This window comes from Malaclemys terrapin, chromosome 9 (genome assembly GCF_027887155.1).
Source record: "Malaclemys terrapin pileata isolate rMalTer1 chromosome 9, rMalTer1.hap1, whole genome shotgun sequence".
Lineage (NCBI taxonomy): Eukaryota > Metazoa > Chordata > Testudines > Emydidae > Malaclemys > Malaclemys terrapin.
The window spans coordinates 54494064-54520478 of NC_071513.1; the positions used below are offsets into that span (position 1 = coordinate 54494064).

The 26415-nt window shown below is 56.6% G+C and overlaps 1 protein-coding gene across 4 annotated transcripts in view; it reads left to right on the top strand.

Annotated features, from left to right (window-relative positions):
• TRPM2 (transient receptor potential cation channel subfamily M member 2) overlaps positions 1-26376 on the top strand; it is a 64050-nt gene extending 37674 nt beyond the window's left edge. For 3 of the 4 annotated variants that reach the window (XM_054040524.1, XM_054040526.1, XM_054040525.1), the window contains 16 exons: positions 3157-3275; positions 3637-3769; positions 3952-4123; positions 5758-5938; positions 7692-7873; positions 8153-8285; positions 10602-10689; positions 11325-11412; positions 12377-12528; positions 14727-14803; positions 15041-15142; positions 18313-18399; positions 19121-19226; positions 19932-20033; positions 20726-20842; positions 22646-26376. In XM_054040524.1, the coding sequence (XP_053896499.1) occupies positions 3157-3275; positions 3637-3769; positions 3952-4123; positions 5758-5938; positions 7692-7873; positions 8153-8285; positions 10602-10689; positions 11325-11412; positions 12377-12528; positions 14727-14803; positions 15041-15142; positions 18313-18399; positions 19121-19226; positions 19932-20033; positions 20726-20842; positions 22646-22771 (1965 nt within the window). In that variant the 3' untranslated portion in view covers positions 22772-26376. Of the gene's footprint in view, positions 1-3156; positions 3276-3636; positions 3770-3951; positions 4124-5361; positions 5460-5757; positions 5939-7691; positions 7874-8152; positions 8286-10601; positions 10690-11324; positions 11413-12376; positions 12529-14726; positions 14804-15040; positions 15143-18312; positions 18400-19120; positions 19227-19931; positions 20034-20725; positions 20843-22645 lie in introns of those variants that run through there. The other variant, XM_054040527.1, reaches the window with a different exon arrangement.
• Positions 26377-26415: the final 39 nt, after the last annotated feature.

A 26415-nucleotide genomic window follows, 5' to 3' on the forward strand; every position in this document is an offset into this window, starting at 1 on the left:
TGGCCCCTGTGGACGCAGTGCCCCCTCTCCCCTCTGGCTCCCATGGGTGCCCCCCACATTGCCCCTGGCTTCCACAGGCTCTCCAGACTCCCCAGTCCCCTGCCCTCCTAACCCCTGTGCCCACATGGGGAAACTGACCTGAATGCACAGAGCGGCTGGTATTGCTGCTCGCTCCCCCCTTGAATGCTGCTCCTCTGTGCACCCCTCAGGGGCTGAGACGGGGGGAGCGATGTCAGGGCTCCCAGCATCCAGGTCACTTTCCCCGCCAGGGCTATGTAAAGGGAGGGCAGGAGAGCAGCAGCTCCTGATGCCTCACAGCACAGCCTGGGTGGGGAAAGTGACTTGGATGCAGGGAGCCCTGGCGTTGCTCCTCACTCCCCCACTTGCAGCCCCCTGGGGGGCACAGAGGAACATGGGGGGGCCGAGAAGTATGTGTGTCACTGCTCTCACACATGTTCCTCCGATGGGAGGAAGCAGGGAGACATCTGGGCACCTCCCCCAAGCAATGCTCCCCTGCCAGCCAGGAGCAGTTTCTGACACTACACCAGCAGCGCGCACCTCTGCACTGCCACACGGCGCCCTCTTGACCATGGTGCCCCTGGGCTGTCACCTGGATGGCCCCCCCATAAGGCTGGCCTTGTAGTCTGGCCTGCTGTACATCATACACCAGAGAATTTCACCCAGCCATGACAGTATCAAGCTCAGTCACTTGTGTCCGCACGCCTTTCGGGAAGATGTGCTTTAGTCAATCCGATACAGCAAATCCACCACTTCCCATGGTAGTTTGTTCCCGCTTGGCCCTCTGGTGTTCTCCAGACATCATTCTGTCCCGGCGATCAATCTTCATTTAAAGTTACAGAGGCGCTCGGTATTGGCAGCACTTGGCTGTTTTATGTCCCTGCCGAAACCCCCGAAGAAGGTGGCAGAGCAGAAGTATCAGCAGTACGGTCCTGTGCTTAGATGTCCTGGGCTAGCAAGCTGCAATGGGAAAAGATGAAGGGCCTTAAAGCAGCGTATAATGAGAGGCAAGAGCATCAGAAGCTCCCTAAAAGTGGCCGGGCCACCAGCACCCAAACCATAGCCCTGCCTCCTGCACCGCCCCTTCCCCCTGAGGTCCTGCCCCTACGCTGCCCCTTCTCCCCCGCCCTCGCACCACACCTTGCCCCAAGATCCTGCTCCCGCGCTGCCTCTTCCCCCCCACGCCCCACCCCGTTCGTGCCTCTCTGCCCCCTCTCCCCCATCACTCGCCCTTTGGGCCAGTATGAAGTGGGAGGGCATAGCCCCCTAGCCCCCCTGATGAGAGTAACAGCAGCCCTGGGCCAGGAAAAGCTGCCCATCCCTGAGGGGCTGGGGAGAGTTCCCAGGGTTGGCACTGCAGCCCTAGCAATCACCAGTGGCCACAGGTCTGCGCTGGCTGGCTGGGAGCACATACCCAGGTAAGCTGGCTGAAGATGGCATGGGATCACCCTCTCTGTTCAAAACATGGGCCTTAGTTCCAATATGAATCTATCTGGCTTCCGCTTCCAGCCATTGGTTCTTGTTCTGCCTTTCCCCCAATATTAAAGAGCTCTTTAGCACCAAGTATTTTCTCCCATGCCTACTATAAAGGATTGAGGGCAGAGACCTAACCCAAGTCAGGGGAGAAAACTTTGGTATCTCCGGTGTTTCATAGTCTGCCTCCACTTGTGAGCCCAATTTACCCTTCCAAATCCATGACATAGTGTGAGGGACTAGCAGGGATCCTTTGGCTATTTGTAGCGATTATAGAGAGAGTCACTGATATGCTGGGCTGTCTGAACTGGAGGGATAGTGCAGGAGACCCCGGTACCCACAGAGAAAGTTGGTGGCATTCGTAAATTCTGATGGGGGATGGATGGGTGCTGAATGGGCAGGGGAAAGCATGAGAACTCCTTCCCCTCCAAAGGTTTTGTTTCAACTGCTCTTGTGGATACTTTTGGGCTGAGTCAGGGGCAGGAGGAAACGTGCCCAAGATACTGAGACCTTCCTAAATGAAGGCACTAAGGCTGAAATAAGGAACTGGCAGCTTTATGGACCATGGGGTATCTCCCAGCAGCCTGTGCCACCATGCTTTGAGCCCCCTGTAAAACCAAGCATGGATATATTGGGGTGGTTCCAGGAGACCTGGTCAGGAGCCTGGAGGGGATCTTCTCAGCACGTGTGGATGGAATATCTGCAACTTCCCACAGAAACTATCCCATAACTGTAGTATAGATGAGAAGATGGGAAGTCAGGGATTATTTCTGTGGGAAGAGCTGTCCTTGTGTGTTTGTCCCAGAGCTGAGGTGAACCCAAGATCTGTTCTATAACCCCGCGGGACGACAAAGAGCCATCGTCACCAGCAAGGATTCATAACTCATTGAGATGGAATCACAGAAAATGCCAGGTCCTTAGCTGGTGTCGATAGCACAAGTGCCCCTGACTTCTAGGGAGATGGTCTATGTGGCTTGAGTGGAGCTATGCACCACCTGAGAATCTGGCCCACTTCTCACAGCTAAGCAGTCAGGCCATGTTAGAACGTGGGTTAGGAGAGCTCCAATGTGCTCCAGGATCTGATACTGGAGATTCATTGCCCTTTTGTTACTCAGATCACTGAGAAATGACCTCAGGGTTTGGCCAAAAGGAAAATGGTAAGAATGAATCAGCCGTGGGGGTGTATGCAAGGATCCTACCGGTCCCTTTGGAAATAACCACGGTCAGATTCCCAGCCTCACTCATTATGCACAAGAAGAGTTCTAGGTCAGCCTTTCAAATGCACTAGCAAATATTTTACAGGACATCTAAGAACAGGACCTGCTACCTTCTTCAGAGGTTTAGGCCGGGACATAAAACAGCTGAGTGCTGCCAACACCAAGAGCCTCTGTATTTTAAATGAAGATTGGTCACCGGGGAGAATGACATCTGAAAAACACCAGAGGGCCAAGTCTCAGGGATTGTTGAGGATTTTCCTGGTACCAAAATCACCATGGCAGGGAAATTCATTATCAATTGAAGCCCACTCCCCCATTTCCTCCCACCCCCTCCAAATCCAGCTCAGATTCCTGTTGGGGACCCAGTGCAACAATCACTGTCTCAAGTGCATAGAAGCAGCATATGTTCTGTTTACTGAAATACCAAAACCACTTCTTTTCCTAACAGCTGTTCTATGACCCCGATGGCTTTGGGTTACTGAAAATGGCTTCCTTGTACTTCAGTGATTTCTGGAACAAACTGGATGTTTGTGCCATCTTGATCTTTATAGCAGGGCTGACCTGCCGGTGAGTACGAGGGATTCTATAGGACGATATCAAACTGCTCTTTGCTGGAGTTGCTGGAAAACCAGGGAGGGAAATTTGCAATAGAGGTGGTTGGAATTTTTTCAATGTAACATCTACATTCAAAATTCAGATGAAACTTTTCATCAAAACGTGGATGATTCTGCCCAGCTCTGCGCTGTCCCCAGCTGCTGGGTCACTCCATCGGATAGGTTTTGTGCTTATCCCTCGCTCAAATGGGACTCTAGGGATAGATTTATTTGTTCCCCAGGAAAGTAGGCTGTGAATTTTTCTGTTTTAAAAAGGCAGTAACATTGGTTAAGACAATGCACTGATGTGTCTTCCTTTCCCCTGTCTGTGTCAGATGGATCCCATCCACTTTATATCCAGGACGGATCATATTGTCTCTGGCTTTTATTATTTTCTGCTTGAGGCTGATGCACATTTTCACAGTCAGTAAAACTCTGGGGCCCAAGATCATCATAGTGAAGAGAATGGTAAGAGCTACTCCTCCCTGCAGATGGCATGATGTCAGTAGGAGCAGAGTGGGGCCTGCATGCGAAATGTGATCCGGGTATAGGAGCTGTGCATGCATTTGTTCTGGGAGAGGATGTAATTCTCTGCGTCTGATCTGTTGAGGGGAACCTTTTCACTCCTGCTTTGTCTCATGGCTTTGCAGATGAAGGACGTCTTCTTCTTCCTCTTCCTCTTGGCTGTCTGGGTTGTGTCCTTCGGCGTAGCCAAGCAAGCTATCCTGATCCATAACGAGGAGCGTGTGGACTGGATCTTCCGGGGCGTCGTCTACCATTCCTACCTGACGATTTTTGGGCAGATCCCTTCCTACATCGACGGTACGGAACCCAGGGTTTCTCGCAGGCTCCTGGCTGGGCCACGACAGTGCTTGGCATGAGATTTCCAAAGCTGAATGTCTTTGTTACAGTGCAGACACCCCTCTGCTGTTCTCCTATTGCTAAAACAGCCAGTATAGTCCTGCCAGCGTGCAGGGGCTCCACACAGCTCAGCCCCTTCCCAGCAGGAGCCCAGTAGCAGCTTGGCTCCCAGATTTTGACACAGACCAGCAGGAAATGAGGCTCAGAGTGAAAGAATGAAATTGAAATAAAACATGAAAGCCAAAGAGAGCGAGAAGGGCAGAGAGGAGTGAATCTGGGGCTGTGCCCAGAGCTGGTTTGCCGTGTCCTTTACCATGCACACCCTGGCTCAGACCAGCATCACAGAAGGATGTGAGCCCCTTCCCTGCTTTCATGCCACTTCGAGGAAGGCGTAGGAATAAAACACAACGGACCAGCACATCCCTTCCAGGACACCTGCTTGATGCAGAGGCAACTCCCTCGAAGTCAGTGGGCCAGATCGCAAGCTGGTGTCAATTGGTCTAGGCCCACTGAAGCCAATGGAGTATTACACCCATCAAACTGGTGTCATGGAGTGGAGACTTGGGCTCAGTGCTTGTGTCAGAGAGGGCACATGAGGTGTCACCAGAGACAGGAGAACTAAAACTAACGTGACCCAGAGAGCCTGATCCTGTGAGGTGCTGAGCTCCCTCAGCTCTTGTTGCTGTCAGAGCATTGAGGCTGCTCAGCACCTTTAAGGATCAGGACCAAGAGCAGCAGGGACCCTTGCCTGACTGTTTCTCTCCCAGCATTCTCCACTTCCTTCACAAATGCATCCCAAATAGCAGCTCAACCCCACTGCTCTGCTGGCGTAGGTGGGGTGGTGCCGTTCATTAGTCATGCATAGTCACATGACCATCACTGGTTTCCATGGAAATATTCAGACTCCTGAAGGGGTTGTACATTTGCAAGGGAAGTGCCAGGTTTGCTATTAGTCATTTCTCCCCTCTTAAAGAATTACCCTGACCCAATCAGGCAGCAGAAACAACACCATGTGGCCAATAGCATGCTGTAAATGACAGCTAGAATAAAGCAGTGGGAGCTATTCTGAGGATGGGAACTGACTCTAATCTTACATGCAAATACAAAGGACAGTCTCCGGAATTGGGAATGCTGCGTGAATGACTCACCATTCTGAGAGAGGCCTGAATTCTGCTCATCGGCAGATCAGGTAACGCCGTTCTACCAAGTCTAGAGGGTAACTCATCACTGATTAGCGACTGCACCCGGCAGCCTCGGGGGTGGAGCAGAGAAAAAAGCTCCAGCCACTTTCCTACCTGTGAGTAGTTGCTAAGAAACGACCAGTCAGTTACAAGCGTCTATTGCTCCATTGTCCTAGAGGCAGCTGGGGGCAGATGCGCCATGCAGGGACTAAGTCTGAGGACCCCACAGAACTCCCTGCCAGGGAAGAGCAGGAACAAAGTAGTGTTGCAGACTGAAGAGGGCTGCTGTTAAGCCGGTCTGTTTAAGGTGGGCTGCTGGGTCCATGCAGAGCCGCCCAGATCAGCAGCATGTAAAACACAGCCGGGGCAATGACAGAGCCTGCCATTGTGAAACTCTGGTGTCTTCTCTCGCAGGGGTAAACTTCAATCTGGATCAGTGCAGCCCGAATGGAACAGACCCCTACAAGCCCAAGTGCCCTGAGAGCAATAAGGACAAGCGGCCCGTCTTCCCCGAATGGCTGACAGTCATCTTGCTCTGCCTGTATCTGCTCTTCACAAACATCCTCCTCCTCAACCTACTCATCGCCATGTTCAAGTGAGTCAGACCCAGCGCCGCCACCCCCTGCTCACTGCACCTGTGGGGGACCATTGGGCGAAGCGAGGGTGAATTAATGCTATTATAAAGGGGGGAGGGGAGCTGCTCAGTGCTGGAGCACACCAAACTGGGGGGGAGGGGCAACAGCGTGCCAGCCATACCACTGCTCGGGGGCAGGCAGTGTAGGGGCTTCAGCAGCGAGGTGTTGCAGGCACTAGCTCGGGTGGGTCCCAGGAACCGCTCAGACACAGGGTTCAGGGCAAGGCCTTTCCTAGGGCTGGCAGGAAAAGGGAAGGTTGCACCCCAGAGACAGAGGCTTCAACTCAGTTCAGCATGAGCCACAGTGGCTCCTGTGTGGTCCTGGGACACTTCAGCTGAGAGTCCAGCTCTTCGGGCCTGATGCCTGGGGTTTCCTCTCCGGGCCTGACTCTATCCAAACAAATAAGCATTGCGAGTTTCCAGGCCAGGCTCGGTTAGTGTCTCTCATTGGGGCCTATCTGCACTGCTCCGTGCCCAGCTGCTGCTGCTCCCCGATAAGCCCCGCACGGACCTGAGCCTGGCTGTCACAGCCTGTTCCACAGGGCTTTGTGCACGGCTCCTGGGGAGTCCTCTCTGCAGCTCCTGGCTTGCCATGCAGCCACTGCTTCCTGAGCACAGGAAGCCCCTCCTCCTGCCTGGCCCAGGGCAGGGATGAGCAGTGGGGAGGGGCTGCGGGGAGTTGTAGTGTCTTGCTTAGCTGATCCATCCCACTATCCTGTACTTGAGGGGAGCAGGTGCCCTGACCTGCATGTGTATGGAGGGATTTGGGGGCCCCAGGCTCACTGACTTCTATGTGTGGGCCTTGGGTGCACTGACCTGCATGAGGGGCAGATTGGGGGGCCCCAGATGCACTGACGTGTAGGGGGATAGGTTGTGGGGGCCCCAGGTGCACTGACCTGTATGTGTAAGGAGGTGGACTGGGGCCCCGGATGTACTTGTCTATGTGTCGGGGGGGTTGAATTGGGGACCCTGGGTGCATTGACCTGTGTGTGGGGAGATGGACTGTGGCCCCCAGGTGCACTTGTGTATGTGGAGGGGGGTGGATTGGGGCCCCAGCTGCCCTGACCTGTCTGGGGAGTGGATGGACATTTCCCAGCATTCCCTCGGCCACAATTAACAGGAAAGGGAGGGGGAAGGAGTGTAGAACTGAAATCTCATGCTACAGCTTGCTGTAAATGGTAGGAACAGAGCCAGCTCTAGGTTTTTTGCCTGGGAAGATGGACTGGGGAGTCCCAGATGCCCTGAGCTGCCTGGGGGTGTGTGGATTGGGGGTCCTGGGTGCCCTGACCAGCTTGAGGGGTGGATGCGGGGTCCCAGCTGCACTGGCCAGCATGCAGGCTAGTTCCCGGGCACACTGGCTCAGATGTCAGGTGACCTGCTCTAGATGCAAGCCTGAGATACCAGCCAAAAGCCTGAGGAACCTGGTGAGCTAGTTGGGTGCTGTGGTGCAGACGCATTGTCAGGCCCTCAAGAAAGGGTCCACCTGCACCTCCTTTGGGAGCCCAACCACCCCTCTGTGCCAGGGCCAACTCCTGAGCCCTGCAGGGCAGCAGGAAGGGAGGCCAGGAATGAAAGGAAAATCAAGGCTGGAAGCCAGCGAGAAGGGCAGAATGCAGTGCCTGGGATGGTGCCCAGAGCTGGCTTGCAGACCCCCTGCCTGGCATCCGCTGGCATAACCATAGCTAATCCCTTGCCCCCTGGGCCCTCCTCCCAGCTACACGTTTCAGCAGGTGCAGGAGCACACCGACCAGATCTGGAAGTTCCAGCGGCACGACCTGATTGAGGAGTATCACAGCCGGCCTGCTGCTCCCCCGCCCTTCATCCTCTTCAACCACTTGCAGCTCTTTGTCAAGAGGGTCCTGCTCCGGCAGCCGGCGAAGCGGCACAAACAGCTCAGTAAGGAGTTCCTTCCCAGGCCAGGCCGGTCGTGACACGGTGGGGCCTTGCCTCCGCTAGGCTGGGCTAGGGCAACAGTGCATCGCGGGCCACAGCGGTTTGCAGCATTGCATTGGCCATGGCTCGAAGGGCTATGGGGAGACAATGATGTTCTCCAGGCCAGACTGGGATCTGGAGGAGACATAGTGCCACTTGGGTGTGAGTGGCATGGAGTAGGGCCTGGGTCTGAGGGACCTGGGGGTTCTCCTCCGGTGCTCAGCTCTTCGGTTTCTTCCGCAGAAGAAAAGCTGGAGAAGAACGAGGAAGCGGCCCTTCTCTCCTGGGAGATGTACCTGAAGGAGAACTACCTGCAGCACCAGCAGTGCCGGGAGAAGCAGAACATGGAGCAAAAGATCCGAGATGTCGCGCAGAGGTACCAGCCCCTCTCGCCCCGTGTTCCCTTGGGAAAGACCTGTGGGTGTCAGTGCTCTCTGATGTCACGAAGGGAGCTCTGAGTGGGGGGGCTTTGGGCAGCTGTCCCCAGGGTCCCCTTCCTAGTCCCTCTGAAGCCGGTGAGAAGAAAGGCTTTTAAAACAACCACGTCTACATGCATATCTCGTGTACTTCAAGCCCTGGCATCCCCGATGGGAACCCAGGTAGGCCTGGCTTCTTCACACGCCCCAGCGGGGGCCGTCTCAGTCGGGCTCCCCCAAACAGCTACTCCCCTTTCTTGAGAGAGAGGCCCCCTTTTTAAACCCCACTATAGTTCTTCGGCGCTCCAGTGTTCCTGGGCCTTCCCCATCCTGGTGTTATCCCTTAACAGCCCTCAAGTGTTTGTGGAGAAGTGGCTTATCCTTTTCTGCTTGTTTCTCCTGACAGACCCATTAAACTAAACTCAAGCAGTTTGCACAGTAACATGCCAATAACAGGTCGACACAGAGTATTACCAACCCATCACACCCTGCCCCCAGCTCCTGGAGCTGTGATAGCCCTGGGACATTCCCATCCAGTGCGTCCTGCTCAGCTGTGACAGAGTCTGTGGGGGGACTCATCGCACTGCTGGGAGCAATAGATCAGTGATGTTCGTTTGCCTTTCGCAGCCTCTTTCCTTATAACCCAGCTGTTTTGCTCCCATTCCCATCGCCCCCAGCATGCTAACAGGCTGCTGGGGCTCCCTCCAGAACCTGTCTCCTCAACTGTGGGGCCACCACAGTGAGACACGCTTCTCTTTTCCCTGGGGGCTGCGTGTGTGGCTCTGCAGTGCTCCAAGCACTAGACCAAGGGATCGATGACTAGTGGCTTTGGGGCTCATAGTGAAAACTCAACCCAAGGTAAGCCAAGCACTTGGTGTATCTGCCCCTGGAATGGCCATTGAGCCCTGCCGAGGGTGTGTTGCAATGCACTTGGCTTCTCTCCCTGGTCCCTGGCTGGGGATGCTGCAGGGGCAGTGCACTCAGTGGTTTGAGAAAGCGAGCATCCCTCTGGAGTGACTCCTCCTGTCGACTCAATGGGCTCGGAGTGAAGTCCGGAGCAGAGGGATAGGTCAGTGGAGGAGAGCAGTTGGATTATTAGGGCTCAGGTGCCCTGGAGACAAGGAAAGAATTGCTGTTAGTTCTCTGGCCCTGCCCGCCGGAGGCCTGGCGAGGCAAATGGAAGCCCCTGTCCAGCAGCTAGCGGAGATATAGGGTGTACGTGTGGGAGTGATTTGGAGCTCTTGAACATCCAGAGGATACGTTAGGGGTGTGAAGGAGCAGCTTGGACCTGAGGCTCCGTGAAGAGCCCTGTTCACTCTCTAGCAGTTACTCTTGGCACAATGGCTCCCGAACACTCCTGGGCTGGCACAGGTGTCATTGAGAGCAGGATGTCGTCCTCTCTGCAGGGCTATAGGGCTGTGCTAAGCTTGCTGTCTGGCAGGGGAGATAGTGGGTTGTTGCGTGTGGGTGAGACACACAGTGCGGCTTGTGAGGGATTTAGTGCACACGAAAGATGCCTCGTAGCATTGGGCAGAGCTAAGCAGAAGGCAGGTAGGTGTGTGCCAGCCCTCGTCCATCCCACATCGCAACTTGGGGTGAACTTGCAGCATCCCGCTGCTTGCACTGTGACCTCCGCTGTCTATGTGATCTGCAGAAATGGGACTCGGGGGCAAACCAAAGGCTACAGCACTAGCCAGATGCAGCAGCGAGCGAGCTCCTGAGCAGGAGTTCTGCACGGCTAGTGCATGTGATCCGCATGTGCTGCACCTCTCAGTATGGGCCAGACTGGCCCTGCTGCCAGCGCAGAGAGGGCAAGGAGCCCCACCTCCATACACCCTGCACCACTGTGTACAGACAGGGGCACGGAGGAGCAGTCCCCCAGCACGGCTGCTGCGGAGCGGGCCTCTCTGAGATAGGACGTACTGTCGTGCCAGGGGATGTGCCACGTGCACACTCAGCTGTGCTCCAGGGAGCAGGGGACACTGAGGCACAACCCTCTGCAGATGTGCCCCAGGGCAACTCCACCCTGCCTCCTCCTCAGTAGCACCGACCAGGGATGACGAACAGTGGGGGGCGCTGGGAAGGCAAAGGCAGGAATTCGGCACTTTGAGCTGGCAGGCGGCGCGAGGGACAGGGTGTCTGTGGGCAGCGCTGCGTGAAGGCAGGCAGGCTGCCCTGACCCCGGAGCAGCACCTCACTGGCTGTATGCTGCTGCGGAGGACACCTGCTCGGTGTCTCGTCCCCCAAGGCTCCTGTCTCCTCTCGCCCACTCACAGGGTGGACGTATTGGTGGAATTGCTGGATTTGGATCGGGTGAAGAGGACCGGTCTGGTGGAGCAGAGGCTGACTGGTCTGGAAGAGCAGGTGAGACAGAACTCGAGGCGCATCGAGAGGACAGATGTTGTCACAGATGGGCTTGCGTGGAGTGGGTGGCATTTGGGATTGGGGGCTGTATCGGGGCACTCAGGATTGGGAGTGGGGACTGGACTAGGGCCTGGGCAGCTGGCCATGTTCAGGATCAGGGGGACATGGGGGGCCCAGGGAGTGGGTCAGAGCCCGGAGAGTGGGTCGCGTTGAGAATCGAGCAGGCAAAACGTCTCATCCAACTACTCTGGAAAGACTTGCGCTATTGGAGGACGATATAGTCTCATCCCACCCCTGAGCCTCAGCTCCTCTTCCATTAGATCCCCTTCAGCAGAGGAAGCCCAGCAGAACTGGGCACTGATTTCAGTCCCAAGGTCAGAGGAATTACACGGAGGGTTACGCTCCCTGAGACCGTCTCCTTGGGCTGGGGGAGGAGCTCCAACCACTGTCCTGACAAAGCAGGGCCATGACCCTTCTGGCTCTCATAATCATGGTAAAATTGAACTAAACCGAAATCCAAACACATCCCTGAGCCTGGAAACGGGGCATCCATGGACCCCCCATGTCCAAGCTGGGCCCTGGGCAGGAGATGCTGGGAGGTGGCTTTCCCTAACAGTCTGCTCTGCTCTGGATAGATGTCCCAGACTGCCAAGACCCTGGCCTGGATTGTGCGGGCCCTGCGTGGGAATGGATTTGGTTCAGAGGAGGATGTGCCCACCATGGGTAAGTCCAGCCAGTCTCTGGCTGCCAGCGTGTGAGAGGAAAAACCAGCCTTTGTCTTCCAGGACCTGTTTCTCCTCTCACTTCTCCAGGGTTCCCACCAGCCTCACTCCACTGGCTCCAGCACAGGCCTGATTGGCGCCAGTGCAGCCGCCATGGCTGAGAGCAGGATGGGGCAAGAGGCTCCTGGGTGAGCTGGGTGGCAGGCCCTGCCCCATTGCAGAAGGAGCACAGAGAGTCCTGGATGCCCTGAGCTGGGGGAAGGGAGGAGGGGTTGTTCTTAAAGGGCCTGCTCCTGTTCCCAGGGCAGGCAGGGGGCATTGTGCCCAGGCTGGGAGGTTCGCTGCCAGCTTCTGCATACCCTGTGTGGGCTGTGCCGTGGCGGCTGGGAGCTACACAGTGCAGCAGACTCCTACTAATTCCCCTCCCTGCCTCCAGCCCCACTGTATTGGAGATCATCCTTCCCACCCCTTCCCTAGCAGCTCCCCACCTCCACTTGCCCCACAGCTCCCTCCCATGCTGGATTCCTTCTCCGGGCCCTCGGGGTCTGTGCAGGGGGAGCAGGGCTGCGGGATGGGGAGGGGGTGGGTGCAGGGCGTATGTGTGACTGCGCTGGAGAAGGTAGGAGAGGCAGACCCACTTCTATGGGGCAATGCAACAAATTGCAAGTTCTAGGCCGAAATCTTCAGCAGCCGGTGTCCTGTGCAGACAATGCCCGCCACTGAGGGGGTGGCCAGGGGCACAGGGCCTGAAGCCTACTGGCCCCAGCAGGAGACTTTCCAGAGTTCCCAGGCCCAGAGAGTCTGGGTCAGGCCAAGAGAGTGGTGTAGCAAAGCCGTTCTCATGGGGAAACCCAGCTAACCCTGGCAGCAGGCGGCACGATCCCCATTGCTTTCACCCCGACTCTTCTCAGAGCTCACATTCCTCTGCTCCATGGGGGTCTCGGCTCTTTCTGTTTATCTCCCAGTCCCCAGCAAAGCCCCGGAGCTGAAGGAGTACGGCTCGGAGGAGAAGCCAGAGGAGACGACGGCTCTGTACCATGTGAGCGCCCGCAACCTCCTCTATCCCAGCTCCTCCACAGTCCGTTTCCCGGTGCCGGATGAGAAGGTGCCCTGGGAGGTAGGAGAGCGCCACTATAGGGAGCAGGGTCTGTGGATGGGAGACCTGCCCGGAGGAGAGGGGCTGTAGCCTGTGACGCTTGGGGCGTGTTGATGGAGGCAGGCAGGTCCAGTGGGCAGAGCACAGAACCGGGAGCCAGGAACCCCTGTGCCCGGCTCTGACGCTGCCTCACTCGGTGACCCTAAGCCCAAGATGTCAAGCGAGGGGGCCTCCAGCCATGGTTCGGCCACGTGGCCTGGGGAGGGAGCTCAGCAGCTCGGCACAGCAGGCCGAGGGGAGTCCGGACCTACCTGTGGAATTAAACGCTGCACTTTGGACACTTCCCACCGAGGATGCCAGACTCCCCCTTGCTGTGCCCATGTCTGTACTGTCCTGAGTCCCATTTCCAGCAGTGAGTCGGGCGCTCATTGCAGGTCCCACCCCCATGCCAGCATCCCTCCTGGAGACAGGTGAGACTCCTGCGGCACTGGGTCCACTTGAGGACGTTCACCAGAGGGCACTGGCTGGGCTGCACTGCCTTAGTGGTTAGGGTTACCATACGTCCGGCTTTTCCCGGACATGTCCGGCTTTTCGGCAATCAAACCCCCGTCCGGGGGGAATTGCCAAAAAGCCGAACATGTCCGGGAAAATGCCGACCAGGCACTTCCTCTCCCACGGCTGCTCTGCTCCTCCCCTGACTCAGACTTCAGCTCTGTTTAAAAGCCAAGCTGCCCGAGCCAGCGCTACCGGCTTCGGGCAGCCCCCGTGCCTCCAGACCCCAAGCTGCCGGCTGGGCACTTCCCTTCCCGGGCTCCAGCTGCTCTGCTCCGGCGACTGGGGTCCGGAGGCAAGGGGGCTGCCTGAAGCCGGAGCGCTCGGGCAGCTCGGCTCTTAAACAGAACCGAAGAGTCAGGGGAGCAGCAGAGCAGCTGGAGCCTGGGAGGGGAAGTGCCCGGCTGGGGGCGCAGGGTCCGGAGGCACAGGGGCTGCCCGAAGCCCGAGCGCTACCGGCTTCATGGTTTGCCGGGCAGCCTCCAGACCCTGCACCCCCGGCCGGCTCTTCCCCTCCCGGGCTCCAGCTGCTCTGATCCTCCCCTGACTCTTCGGCTCTGTTTAAGAGCCAAGCTGCCCGAGCCAGCGCTACTGGCTTCGGGCAGCCCCCATGCCTCCGGACCCCGAGCCGCCGGCTGGGCACTTCCCTTCCCGGGCTCCAGCTGCTCTGCTCCGGTGGCTCGGGGTCTGGAGGCAAGGAGGCTGCCCGAAGCCGGTAGCGCTCGGGCAGCTTGGCTCTTAAACAGAGCCAAAGAGTCAGGGGAGGAGCAGAGCAGCTGGAGCCCGGGAGAGAAAGTGCCTGGCCGGGGGCACAGGGTCCGGAGGCATAGGGGCTGCCCGAAGCCCGAGTGCTACCGGCTTCACGGGTTTGCCGGGCAGCCTCCAGACCCTGCACCCCCAGCTGGGCGCTTCCCCTCCCGGGCTCCAGCTGTGCTGGGGAAGCGCCGGCCGGGGGCGCAGGGTCTGGGGGCTGCCCGGCAAACCGTGAAGCCGGTAGCGCTTGGGCAGCCCTTTTCGCGTGGCTGGGAGGGAGGAGGGGGAGTTAGGGCGGGGACTTTGGGGAATGGGCAGTGAATGGGCGGAGCTAGGACGGGGAAGGGGCGGAGTTGGGGCAGGGCTGGAGGTGGGAAAGGGGCGGGGCCAGGACCCCGTGGAGTGTCCTCTTTTTTTATTTTTTAAATATGATAACCCTATTAGTGGTGCTGGGCCTGGGGCTGCCCCGTCCCACTGGGAGGCCGGCCCGTTCCCTGAGGATCCCAGGGGAGGCCGAACTAAACTCGGAGCTCAGGGACCAGCTGTGCAAGAACAGACACCCATGCGAGGCTCAGTGAAATGGGGAGGCCAGAGAGGGGCTTGGGGAAGCCGTGTCAGTGTTCCCGCTGGCTTCGGCAGCCCAGGATCAGGCCTTCAATGAATCCTCTCCTCTGAGAGCCCAACCTTGCATCTTTCATTTGGCCTGTGGTTCCCCCCACTCTCGTCAATTTCAGCAGAATTCCTCAGCATCAGTGCTCCAGGGCTGGGCTCCGATGGGATACCAAGGAGGCCAATCCTTATATCCCTCAGAGGGTAGTTCCTCTGGGCCACATTGGAGTTCACCAGATCTCTGGAGGGGGCTGTGCCGTCCTGGGCTGGCGGGATGTGTGTGAAGTGGTTTGTGTGCTCTGCAGGTGGAGTTCCAGATCTATGACCCTCCCTTCTACACAGCAGACAGGAAGGAGGTGGCTGCGAGTGATCTTCTCAGAGAGTGAGTGTGGGATCAGGTAGTCTCTCTCTCTCTCTCTCTCTCTCTCATTCTCTCAACCCCCGACCTCTCTTCCAGCCCCCTTCCCCACTGGCTGGCTGGCTGTGCTAGCAGCGCTCTCCTGCTCTCTGCCCACCCCTGGCTCTCTCCCGCACCAGCCAGCTGGCTCCGTTGGTGTTTGTGGCTGCTCCCCAGCGCTGTGTGTGCTGAAGAGGACAGGGGCTCTGTTCTGTCTTCCAGCTCCCTGGAGGCTCTTTCGAAGATAAACTACAATGCGATGGACGGACTGATCAACCGACAAAGCTTCCACGGCACGTATGCCATCCAGAACAGGCTGCCGCTGTGAGTGAGCCAGGCGGGGGGCGTCTCACACAAACGCTGCCAAAGCAAACTGGCTCTGTTGCCTTGGTGCTTTGGCTCCGGCTCAGTGGTACCATTTCTCCCAGGGGTAGGGAGGAAGAGGGCAGCCCAACTTCAGACCAGTCACAAGCCACATGTGCCTCCTGCGGTCTCACAGTGTAGTGCACAGTTACTCAGATCTCATGGACGGCATGTGAACGCCCCTTTTGGGATGGCTAGCCCCCGGCCCTGCCCCTTCTGCCAAGGCCCCGCCCCCTCCCCCACCAGAGCTCTGAGCTCCGTTCCCCCCTCGTGGCCAGAGGAGTCCTGGCCGAACCACCCAGCCCCCTGGGCTGCGGCTGGCCCAAGCACCAGCCCAACCCCTGGACCGCCGTCCAGCCCACGCTGCCCCTGGCCGTTCGCCGGCCTAAGCTATTGCTGGCCGCCCCGGTCTGCCAGCCGGCCCAAGCCGTCAGCTGGCTGATCCCTGAGCTCCAGACTGCTGCCCGAGCTGAGGCCCTGCCGGCTTCGGGGGAGAGCAGAAGCAAGGGCAGGGCCTCGAAGCGGAGCATGGGCAGGGCCACGGCCTAGGTTTGGGGACGTTTAGCCTCCCATGGCCTATTATACCTGCTGCCCATGTCTGATCTAGGGTTACCATACGTCTGTTTTTTCTCGGACATGTCCAGCTTTTCGGCAATCAAACCGTCGTCCGGGGGGAATTGCCAAAAAGCTGAACATGTCCGGGAAAAATACCAGCCGGGCACTTCCCCTCCCGGGCTCCAGCTGCTCTGCTCCTCCCCTGACTCTTCGGCTCTGTTTAAGAGCCAGCGCTACCGGCTTCAGGCAGCCCCCGTGCCTCCGGACCCCGAGGCGCCGGCCGGGCACTTCCCTTCCCAGGCTCCAGCTGCTCTGCTCCGGCAGCGCAGGGTCTGGAGGCAAGGGGGCTGCCCGAAGCCGGTAGCGCTGGCTCGAGCAGCTTGGCTCTTAAACAGAGCCGAAGTCTGAGTCGGGAGGAGCAGAGCAGCTGGAGCCCAGGAGGAGAAGTGCCCGGCTGGGGGCGCAGGGTCCGGAGGCATAGGGGCTGCCCAAAGCCCAAGCGCTACCGGCTTCATGGTTTCCCAGGCAGCCTCCATACCCTGCGCCCCCAGCTGGGCGCTTCCCCTCCCGGGCTCCAGCTGCGCTGGGGAAGTGCCAGCCGGGGGCGCAGGGTCTCGAGGCTGCCCGGCAAACCGTGAAGCTGGTAGTGCTCGGACAGCCCTTTTCGCGTGGCTGGGAGGGAGGAGGGGGAGTTAGGGCGGGGACTTTGGGGAAGGGGCGGAGTTGGGCCAGGGCCGGGGTGGGAAAGGGGCGGGGCCAGGGCCCACGGAGTGTCCTCTTTTTTTATTTTTTAAATATGGTAACCCTATCTGATCTTAACACAGAAGGAGGCCTGGTGCAGCGGTGGGTTGCTCACTTGTGATCAGAGTGGTTAGTTCTTGACTCACACTGTCTGGGATCACTCCATTAAATCCATGGGAGTTGTTCCTGACATACACCCACGGGTGGGAGACAGAATCAGGTCCCTAATCTCCATCCGCTTCTCCCTCAGATTAGCAGCGAGAGCTGCTGCTTCCTGCCCCATGTTATGTGAATCTGAGCAGTGCTTGGAAAACATGAGGAAGCTCAGGAGATCCCCAGCCCAGCTCCACTCACCAGGTCTTGGGTTTCCTGAAACAGCCTGAAATGTTGCAGATGCCCTGCCTGACTCCCCCACTCCTCTCCAATCTGCCCGGCGGTTTCAAGGGAAGAGGGAGGTTAAAAGCTACTCACTGCTCCTAACTGGGAGGATGTCTCTGTGGAAAACTGGCCCTCCACTTCCCTCAGGGAGTGCTGTGCCCCTGGACCCCCCTCCTCCTGCCAGCCTGGGCCCTGAGGCTACTTTTGTCCTGGAAAACACGGAACTGGCCATTTGCTGGGAAAACCACCAGAGCTCATTGAGAGATGTGGGGCTCCCACTGTCAGCCAGATCTGTGCTTCCTGGGCAAAGCATGAGGTCTGTGGTGCTGACTGAGGGATGGGGCTGGAGCTGGGTGGTGGACCCATTCAGGCAAAGCCTCCTGACCATTCAGGAGTGAAGGAGAGGTGGAAAACCCACACCTTGGAGCAAGGGAACCCCAACCCCTAGAGCAAGCAGTACACCTCCAGCAAGTAGTGTCTGCTCAGAGCCCAACGGGTCCACTCTCCAGAACAGGCTAATTCCTTTCAGGGCAGGCTCTGGCTACCTGGGCTGGAGGAAGGGCAGCAGTTTCTGAAGCCGTCAAAGTGAGGAGGGGCTGGGTACATGCATTGAAAGGGCATGACTCCACTGCACGTTTTCCATCCAGTCAAGGGTTTGCCAGTGAATTGGGGGAAGTTAATACACTGGGAAAGGCTGCTGTGGGCATGTCCTGTATTCTGGAACAGATGTTGGCGGAGCGACTTCAGCAGATACTCGTAACTCACTGGCAAGCCATTCACTCAGGTGTGGGGAAAGTCCAGGGAAAGAAACCCTAATATGTCAAAGCAGGTTCTACAGGGGAAACATTTCTACCCAACGTTACTCTGCAAACTTCTCTCCATGGACAGGGACCAGGCTGTGTGCCTGATGGTGCCTCTGACACTGCGGAAAATAGTGCCCTTGATCCTAAACCAACCAAAGCTCCATGCAATTGTACCCTAGAAGCCTCATGACAAAGCAAAATGGAAACAGACGATGGCTCCCGGGGAAATGGGATGGTGAACAAGAACCAAGAGACATGGCCCTTTCTATCCTGGTGGAAGCATTCCCACCTTCCAATGTGCCCCCCGCTGCTGTAGGTAACCCCACTGTGCACTCATAAGTAGAAGCCACCATAACTTCTCTTGTCCTGGTGAAGGCGTCTGGAATGTTTGTTTATGTTCATTTCCTGAAATTGGGTTGAGCAATTATCCTTTGATGGTTGGAATTTTCCAAAGCTCCAAGAAGCGAATACCAGAGTGGAAATGTGTCTTCCTTCAGGGCTGTGCTGAAACATTTCCAGCACCTTTGTTGTTTGAACAAACACAGCGTCACCCCATGACATTGGCCATTGAGTTCCATGAGCGACGGCGTGATTGAACAAGGCAATAATCCTGGCGAAGGGATACCAATGCCTCTCTGGCTCTTTCTGTGCTAGGAATCCTATGGGCAGGACGGGGTTACGAGGCCGAGGAAGCCTACGCTTCTTTGGACCGAACCGTGCGCTGCACCCCATAGTGACGCGGTGAGTACAGCGAGTGAGATCTCGGCTTGCACGTCTGGGCACCATTCTACTGGCACGTGGCAGTTACTTGACTAGAGCAGCACCCTCTACTGGCTGAGCTAGGAACATTATGTCTGTAACGCACGGGGCAGAGGCCTCTGTCGTACAGAAGGAAATGTATTGCTAAAACGATTCCCGTTCTTTGTTTTAAATAGAGAGCAGCCTGTTCTTATTTCATAGACCATGGTGCTATTGTGTAGCAATTAGATCTTTGATAATCTTCTGTTATTGCTTAGCACTTACAGTAAACACCACTTAATGCTTTCAAAGCACTTTACAGGCATTAGCTAATTGATGCTCACTGCACTCAGATAGGTAAGTATTAGATCCCCCCAGAAGGTAAATGACTAGCCCAAGGCCACGTGATGAATTGGGAGCAGAGTAAGCATTAGACTTCAGAAGTCCCCGGTGTCTGTCTGGCCCATGACCACGCTTAACCACTTATCTCAGGAACCGTGCTTTCCCCTTGATATCCGGAAACAGGGCTGGGGGATCTTGGGAAACTGGCTTGTTTTCTAACATATGTAAAAGCTAGGCGTGTGTAATCTCTTTGATGACATTCGTGAGAGCAAAGTCCATCACGACCCTCCCTGAGCACTGAAACTGATCTTCGCTGTCGTGCCATGGGGAGGTATGGGAAGAGCCAGCTCCCAGGTCAGCATGACACGTTTCTCTTTTGTAGCTGGAGAAGGAATATGGATGGATCCATTTATAGAAAGAGCCTAAAGAAAATGCTGGAGGTCTTAGTTGTCAAGTCTCCTGTGTCAGATCACTGGGCTCTGCCAGGGGTAAGTGCTAAGGAGCCCATCGACCTGACCTAGGTTTGAAAGGCTCAGAAAACGTAGGCAGATCAGTCAGTGCAGAGAGATGTTATTGGCATCACAAGCTACACCCATGTTACCAAAATGTAAAACATAGACAGGCCCTGTGGGTCTCTGCAGGAGGGAGATACAATCTGCCCTCATCTGGGATTCAGTGCGTCTTATTCCCCATGCCCAGAGGTCTCATAATTCTGCCAGAACAGCCCAGTTGTCCATCTGGCATTAGCCTGTCCAGTGCAGAATGCACCTTACAATGCAATACGATACTACATGTGGCATTTCATCATCCCCTGGCCTAGCAGGTGATTAATAGTCCATATCATTTTCCTCCATGCTAGTTTAACAGTCAGTTCTGACTCAGGAGTGTCTGCTCAAAGCCTGGCCTCAGAAACATCATGTGGCAGTGAGTTCCAGAGGTGAATTAAGTTATGTGCAAAACCGTATTTTCACGCACACCTGAGGAGTTTCTGCCATGGGTGTCCCTTCACTCCTTGCCCAGAGCAGACCTGTGGGATGCTCAGTGCTTGTTTCCCCATCTGGGGCAGTGTATAGTTTGGGAACTCCTGCTTTCTTAGTAGCAAGCATGGGGCCTGCTCTCTTTGCTGCAGTCAGGGAGGAGTCCCAGCTGTCTGTGCAGACAGTGCCCAGCTGTGATGGTCTGGTTCTGTGCAGGGATCACTGGAGCCAGGGGAATCGCTGCCACTGAAGCTGAAGCGGGTCCTGAGGAGGGAGTTCTGGCCACAGTTCCAGAACCTGCTGAACCAAGGTGCAGAGGTATGCTGGGCACGATGCATGGCATGATGATAACATGCCAGTTCCTCCCACGCAGGACAGGGTGGCCCCAGAATGGGCCTGGGCTGCAGTTCTGTGTACATGACCCTGGTGTGGTCTGCGGAAGTGAGGACGGAGGAATGACAGAACAGGCCAGGATTGTCCTGCCGGGCACAACAACCATCGCGTGGGACTTGCTGTGGTTAAGCAGAGTTCCCAGGCAATGTGCCAGAGTTCCTTTGGGACACCGCTGGCTGCAGGACCGTCCCATGACCAGGATGGTGTATGTGAAAGCAGGACTTTCCCACAGCCCCCACTCTGTCACCAGGAGCGGCGGAAGTTCCCCACGAGTGGGCGGGGCCACCAGTGCCCAAACCCTGGCCCTGTCCTCCATGCTGCCCCTTCTTCCAGAAGCCCCGCCCCTGCCCCACCCCTACTCCTAGAAGCCCCACCCTCACGCCACCCCTTCCCTGAGTCCCCGCCCCCATGCCATCTCTTCACCCCAACACCCCGCCTCCCGTTCACTCCTCTCCACCCCCTCCCCTTCTCTCTTTCCCTAACGGGGGTAAAAAATGGGGGCCATGGTCCCCTGGCCCCCCCTGTTCTGGCACTCCTGAGCCAGGTCAGAGCTGACCTTCTGCTAACACACTGAAACCCAAGGGGAACCCTTCCCAGCTGCCCTCTCTATCCCTTAGGTATACAAAGGCTACGTCGATGACCCCAGGAACACGGACAATGCTTGGATCGAGACAGTGGCCATCAACATGCACTTTGAAGATCAGAGCGATGTGCAGATGAAGCGGCTGAATTCGGTAAATGCCTTTTGCCTTCTGTCCCACAAAGCACTAACTTCCATGCGGAAAGGCCTCACCGCTGGGACAGGGCTGAGCAGGCATCTCCGCAGGGCCTGAGCCAGCGTTCAATGAAGTCAATGAAGAGCCTCGTGCCAACTTCGGTGGGTGTGGGATCAAGCTGCAGAGCCCGGGGAATGGCCCAGATCTCAGCAGCGTGGTGGTGGTGTGCTCACAAGCCTTGTGGTCCCATTCCAGCCTGCTTCTCTGCCTGCAGGTGGGGGGGACCCAGCCTGGACAATGCAGAGAAGGAGCAGGTGAGAGAGGGCTCCTGGATAGCAATGGGGGTGGTGTAGAAATGGAGCTAGGCAGAGGGGAGAAGGAGTGAAAGGGGCTGCAAGAGGAGAGAAATGTGGGGAGAGAGGAGAGGCCAGGGTAGGGTCGCTAACCCTCCCAGTTTAGCCGGGAGTCTCCCGGAATCGGGCTCGATCTCCCGGAGGCTACTGAAGCCAATCCGGGAGATTTTAGGGCACTAAAAGTCCAGTGGCGTAGAGGGGCTAAGTCAGGATCCCTACCTGCCCTGGCTCCGCGCCACTCCAAGAAGCAGCGACATGTCCAGCAGCGGCACCTAGGAAGAGGCACGGCCAGGGCGGGTCTCTGCGTGCTGCCCCTGTCCCAAGTGCCAACTCCGCAGCTCCCATTGGCTGGGAATATGGAACTGTGGCCAAGGGACCTGTGGGGGCGGTGCTTGCCGGCAGGGGCAGCACGCAGAGCCACCTGGCCACCCTTGAGCCTAGGAGCCGCTGATGGACATGCCACTGCTTGTGGGAGCCACCCGAAATAAGTACCTACCGCACCACAACCCTCTGCCCCAGCCCACTCCCGCACCCAAACTCCCTCCCAGAGCTCACACCCTGAACCCCTCCTGCCCCCCAACCCCCAGCCCTGAGCCCCCTCCTGCATCCAAACTCCCTCCCAGAGCCTGCACCCCCAGCCTCCTCCTGCACCCCAACCCCCTGCCCCAGATCTGAACCCCCTCCCACACCCAAACTACATCCAAGAACTCGCACCCCAAACCCTCTCCTGCACCCCAACCCCCTGCCCCAGGCTCAGCCCAGAGCCCTCTCCCATACTCTGAACCTCTTGGCCCCATCCCTCAGCCCAGAGCCTGCGCTCCATCCCCCTGCCCCAGCCCGGTGAAAGCAAGTGAGGGTGGGGGAGAGCAAACGATGGAGGCAGGGGGGCTGGAGTGAGCGGGGGGAGCGGGGCCTCAGAGAAGGGGTAGGGCAGGCATGGGGCCCTGGGAAAGGGGCAGGGCAGGGGGCGGGACTAGGGTGTTTGGGTTTGTGCGATTAGACAGTTGGCAACCCTAGGCCAGGGAGAAGCACAGTGGTGGAGCAGGGCGTACTGTTAAGTTTATTGTGTAAGGACTGTATATGCAACAGCAGGCACCATGAGACCAGATCCCAGGAAAATTCAATGATGTCCTTCATTTGAAATCTATTACCTGCCTGACGCTCACCTCCGCTCAGCATTGAGGGAGGGCAGCCGGACCACTGCTGTGTCCTGGGGACACATCGGTGGGGAGGACATAGCCTCAGGAACTAGTTTTTATCCAACACCGTTGGAGTCCCCTTGTTAAAACACCAGTAGTTAGTGCTTGTGCTAGTCCCAGGTAATCAAGGCTTGGGGAAAACAGCTCCTCCGCACCTGAGCCATCCCGTCCCAGGCTTTGCTGTGCCAGCCACGTGCCGAGTGCAGCTGGAAATACGCACTCTGTGGCAATGTCAGCCTGAGTGTAATGTCTTGGATTTCCTCTCCCAGTTTCTCCAGGGCAGCGACCCAGAGCCATGTGTCTGGTGGCAGCTGGTGGACAAGAGAATTCCGCTGTACGCAAACCACAGGGAACTTCTGCAGAAGGTGACTGCTCTTTTGGGAGCCTATTACTGATGTTACGGCGGCCACCTGGGATGGATTTTCCGGAGCTGGGAGAAGTGTCATGGAGATCTGCCTGCCTGGTCCCCTTGTCTCCGGTTGCTCTGGACTGGGGCTTTGGGTGTGTACCTTGGCTTAACGCTCCAAGCTCAGCGGGACTGTAGGTAACATGCCATGCTACATGACTCTCCTTCTCACTGTCTTGTATCATTACTTGCGAGTGAACGTAGCACTCTCGTGAGACACAGATGGCAGCGGCTTGTGCCAGGCCCTCCCCCTTGCAGGAGTTGCCCCACACAGCTCTGCCAATTCTCTGCCAATGCTGGCAACTTCCCCTTTTGTTGTGGCCTTGGCTTTCTCCTAGGCAGAGCCTGACGCTTTGGCTGAGTTAGCAGTGAGTTTGGGACCTGGAAAGCACAAGTGGGACCTGGAAAGAGACTTAATTCATGGGCCAGCTTTTCCACCCACATCTGTAGAGGTGAAAGGCTCCTGATGTGTGGTGCCACCTAGTACCGGGGTCAGGACACCTGCGTTCAGTTCCTAGCTCTGCCACAGACTCCCTGGGGGAGCTTGGGCCCATCACTTAGGGAGGGACTCACAAAAGTTCTAAGTCCCATGGATAGAGGAGCCCCTCTCTTGTGTATCGGCACCTCCCCTTGGCTGGCTTAGGCAGGTCCTAACCTAGCGTGCTGGCTTTGTGGGGCATATTCTCAGGCCCGTCTCTCCCCATGCATTGTATAGGGACCCTAGGCATCGAACGCAGCTTTGTGGATCCCAGTGTGAGCCTGTGATTTGGTAGGCTCCGCAACGCCCAACGTCACACCGCCTAAGTCCCTTTGTGACTCCGGGCCTGAGTTTCTTTAGGCCTCAGTTTCCTGTCGGTACCATGGCTCCTCTGGCTCGCCTGCGGGAATTGTAGGCTCTGCATAGCAGGGGCTGTCTCTCTCTGTGTTATATACAGCACCTAGCGCAATGGGTGCCTCATCTTTGCTGGGGCCCCCAGTCCCTACTGTCATGGTGTAAGCTAACACTAATGGGGAGGGGCAGCAGATCCCATGGCCTGCCCTCACTCTGCCGCTGACGCACCTGGGCTACCGTACATCCTCTCACTAAGTGGCATTGCTCCATCCACCACACTCGCCCCTCTCCTAGGGGCACCTGAGCTTGGATTTAGGCCAGCACCTCACTCCTAGGCCAGTCCCTACTGGGTCTTCCCACTGCCCCCTCCCTTTCATTCCAGGTACCTCCGTTTTCCTCTTGATGCCTACTCCGAATCTTGGCTGCTCCTGTATATGTCAGCCATGGTCATGCTCTCCTGGGGCTTGGAGAACAGCAGGGATCTTTCTCTAGGCTGGCACTGGTGCTGCATCAAGGAATACGAAGCAGGAGATGTCTCCCTTCCCCCTATCAGCCAGTTGATATGTCTCACTTGTAGCCCTGAGCTCAGACATTCTCCTGGAAGATGGTCCGGAGCCCAGGGTTTCACAGAGCTCATGTCATTTCTCTACTTCTGCCAGAGGCACCGACCTGGATGTCAGACCCCTCCCTTGCACCTGATCACACTCACATCACTCATCTTAGATCCGGAGGATGCTGAATGCTGTGGCTTCTCTACAGACTTATTTGTAAAGTGCTTCGGGATCTTTGGGCCTGGAAGCGTGTGCGAGCTACTCGGTCTTGTTGCCGTCTCACTGGTTTTGATGCAAAAATGTTGACTCCCAAGTGGGGTTTGGGACAGCACGTTATAAAGGAATTAACCCCAAACTAGATTAAGCATCTACTGCTATTAATTTCTTGCTCTGTTCTTTAGGTTGGGTCCCTGGCACCCCTGTTAAAGCCCAAGTCCTCATATTTGGCCCTGAACATACTGGGAACTGTATTGTATCTGAGCTTATTCCTTGAACCAGCTCTAGTCGCCTTCCTTAGCTGCTAGCCTGCCAGCGGCATAGGCAGAAAGCACCCAGCAGTCAGGGCCTAAATTGTGCCCCCAGCCATTGCCATCCTCCCCCACCCAGGGCCAGAGCAGTAAAATGTGGCTGGCAGGTGGATTAGGACAAGGGGGATGACTCGGGAAAGCCAAGTTATGGAGACAAAGTGAGTGAGGCTGCGTATTTGGGTCTGAATTTGAAATAGCTGCTGTTAAAGTGTCAGCGTCATAAATAGGCACACATACGGACCAGGCATTGTGAGGGAAGTAGCACCATGGGAGATAGACTGCAGATCCCTTTCCTGGTCATTCTTCCTTTGGATTCCTGTGCAGCCCCCAAACATCCACCTCGGGATTCCCATTCGTAACGAAGCCGCTGGACACGGATCCTTGATTTCCCACCCTGCCACAATTCATCGCTAGAAATGAACAATGTGGTCACATCCTTTCGCCAGCCAGTCACACGTAGCTCCCAGGCGAGCCGACCAGGATCTCCAGATCAAAAGCAGTTCAAAACAAGCTAAGAAAGAGTTTGCATATAAACCTGCTTAGCGAGAACATCTGTCGAGCCCCCTCAGTCCATTAGCTAGCAGTGGAGCTGGTTTGGACTGTAGCACTTTGGCCTCGGTTCACAAAGGGATTTAGGCATCTAAGTCCCAGTTGTAGGCGCCACAAAACGCCCTCCAAACCCTGTAGCTGCCTCAAGTCATGTTTTTTGGGCACGTTTTGTTCCATGGGCACCAAAGTTTCTGCCTCTGAGCATGTGCCCGGCTGCCTCCAGCGCAGTGTCCAGCCACCTGTCTCCCACCTAAGCCCTGGCATGACTCGTGGATGAGGAGGGGATAGGCATTTGCCCACCTAAGTTGCATGTGGGGCCAAATCCGGTGGGTGCGCCCTGAGCATGCTTACTGGATCGGGCGCCACATGTGAGTTCACACAAAACAGCTGAGGGAGGAGGCGCTCCCTCCTATGTTTTAGCCCAGTGATTTCGGGACTCATCTGGGATGTGGGAGACCCCCATTCATGTCCCCCCTCCACCCAATTAAAAGAAGGGATTTGAACAGGGCTCTAGCAGAGTGCTCTAACCACTGGGCTATAGCTATTCTGCAGCGGCCTTCTTCTCTCAGTCTCTCCAGTTGAAGCTGTTGAATTGTGGCTAAATACTTAGTGTCATTGGAGCAGGGGGACTGGCGCCTGGGAGTCTCAGCTCCTGGGTAAGTGCTCTAACCAGCAGGCTATACCGTCATTCTCATGCGCTCTTTCCTTACTTTGCTGCTGTAGGACAGCTTTAACCAGAGAGGCTGAGGGAACCCCACAGCCCAGCACCTGTGAGGTGACAGATCGCTGTTCAGAACCCTCCTCCTCCTCAGGCATAGGGGAAACGTGACATAAGGGCCCTCCCCATCCCCAATGAGTGCGGTAACACTCAGCGTCCCAGCGCCTAAGACCCTTTGTGAAGCTAGGCCTTGATGACCGTGGCTGGTCTTGATGGGATTTTTTCCTGTCATTTAGTCAGTCTTTGCCCAATCAAACTATTCCTTCCACAATAATACACTGAGCAGTGTATGCAGAACAACAGCATCTCGCCTGCAATGACGCACCAAAGTGGGCTTCAGTGTTTGCGTAAGGGGACAGAATGATGTTTTATTTAATGCCACTCTTAACTCAATAAATCTAACAATTAAGGCCAATTGCATATGATGTCCTTTTAGTAAATGGTCACTACTGAACT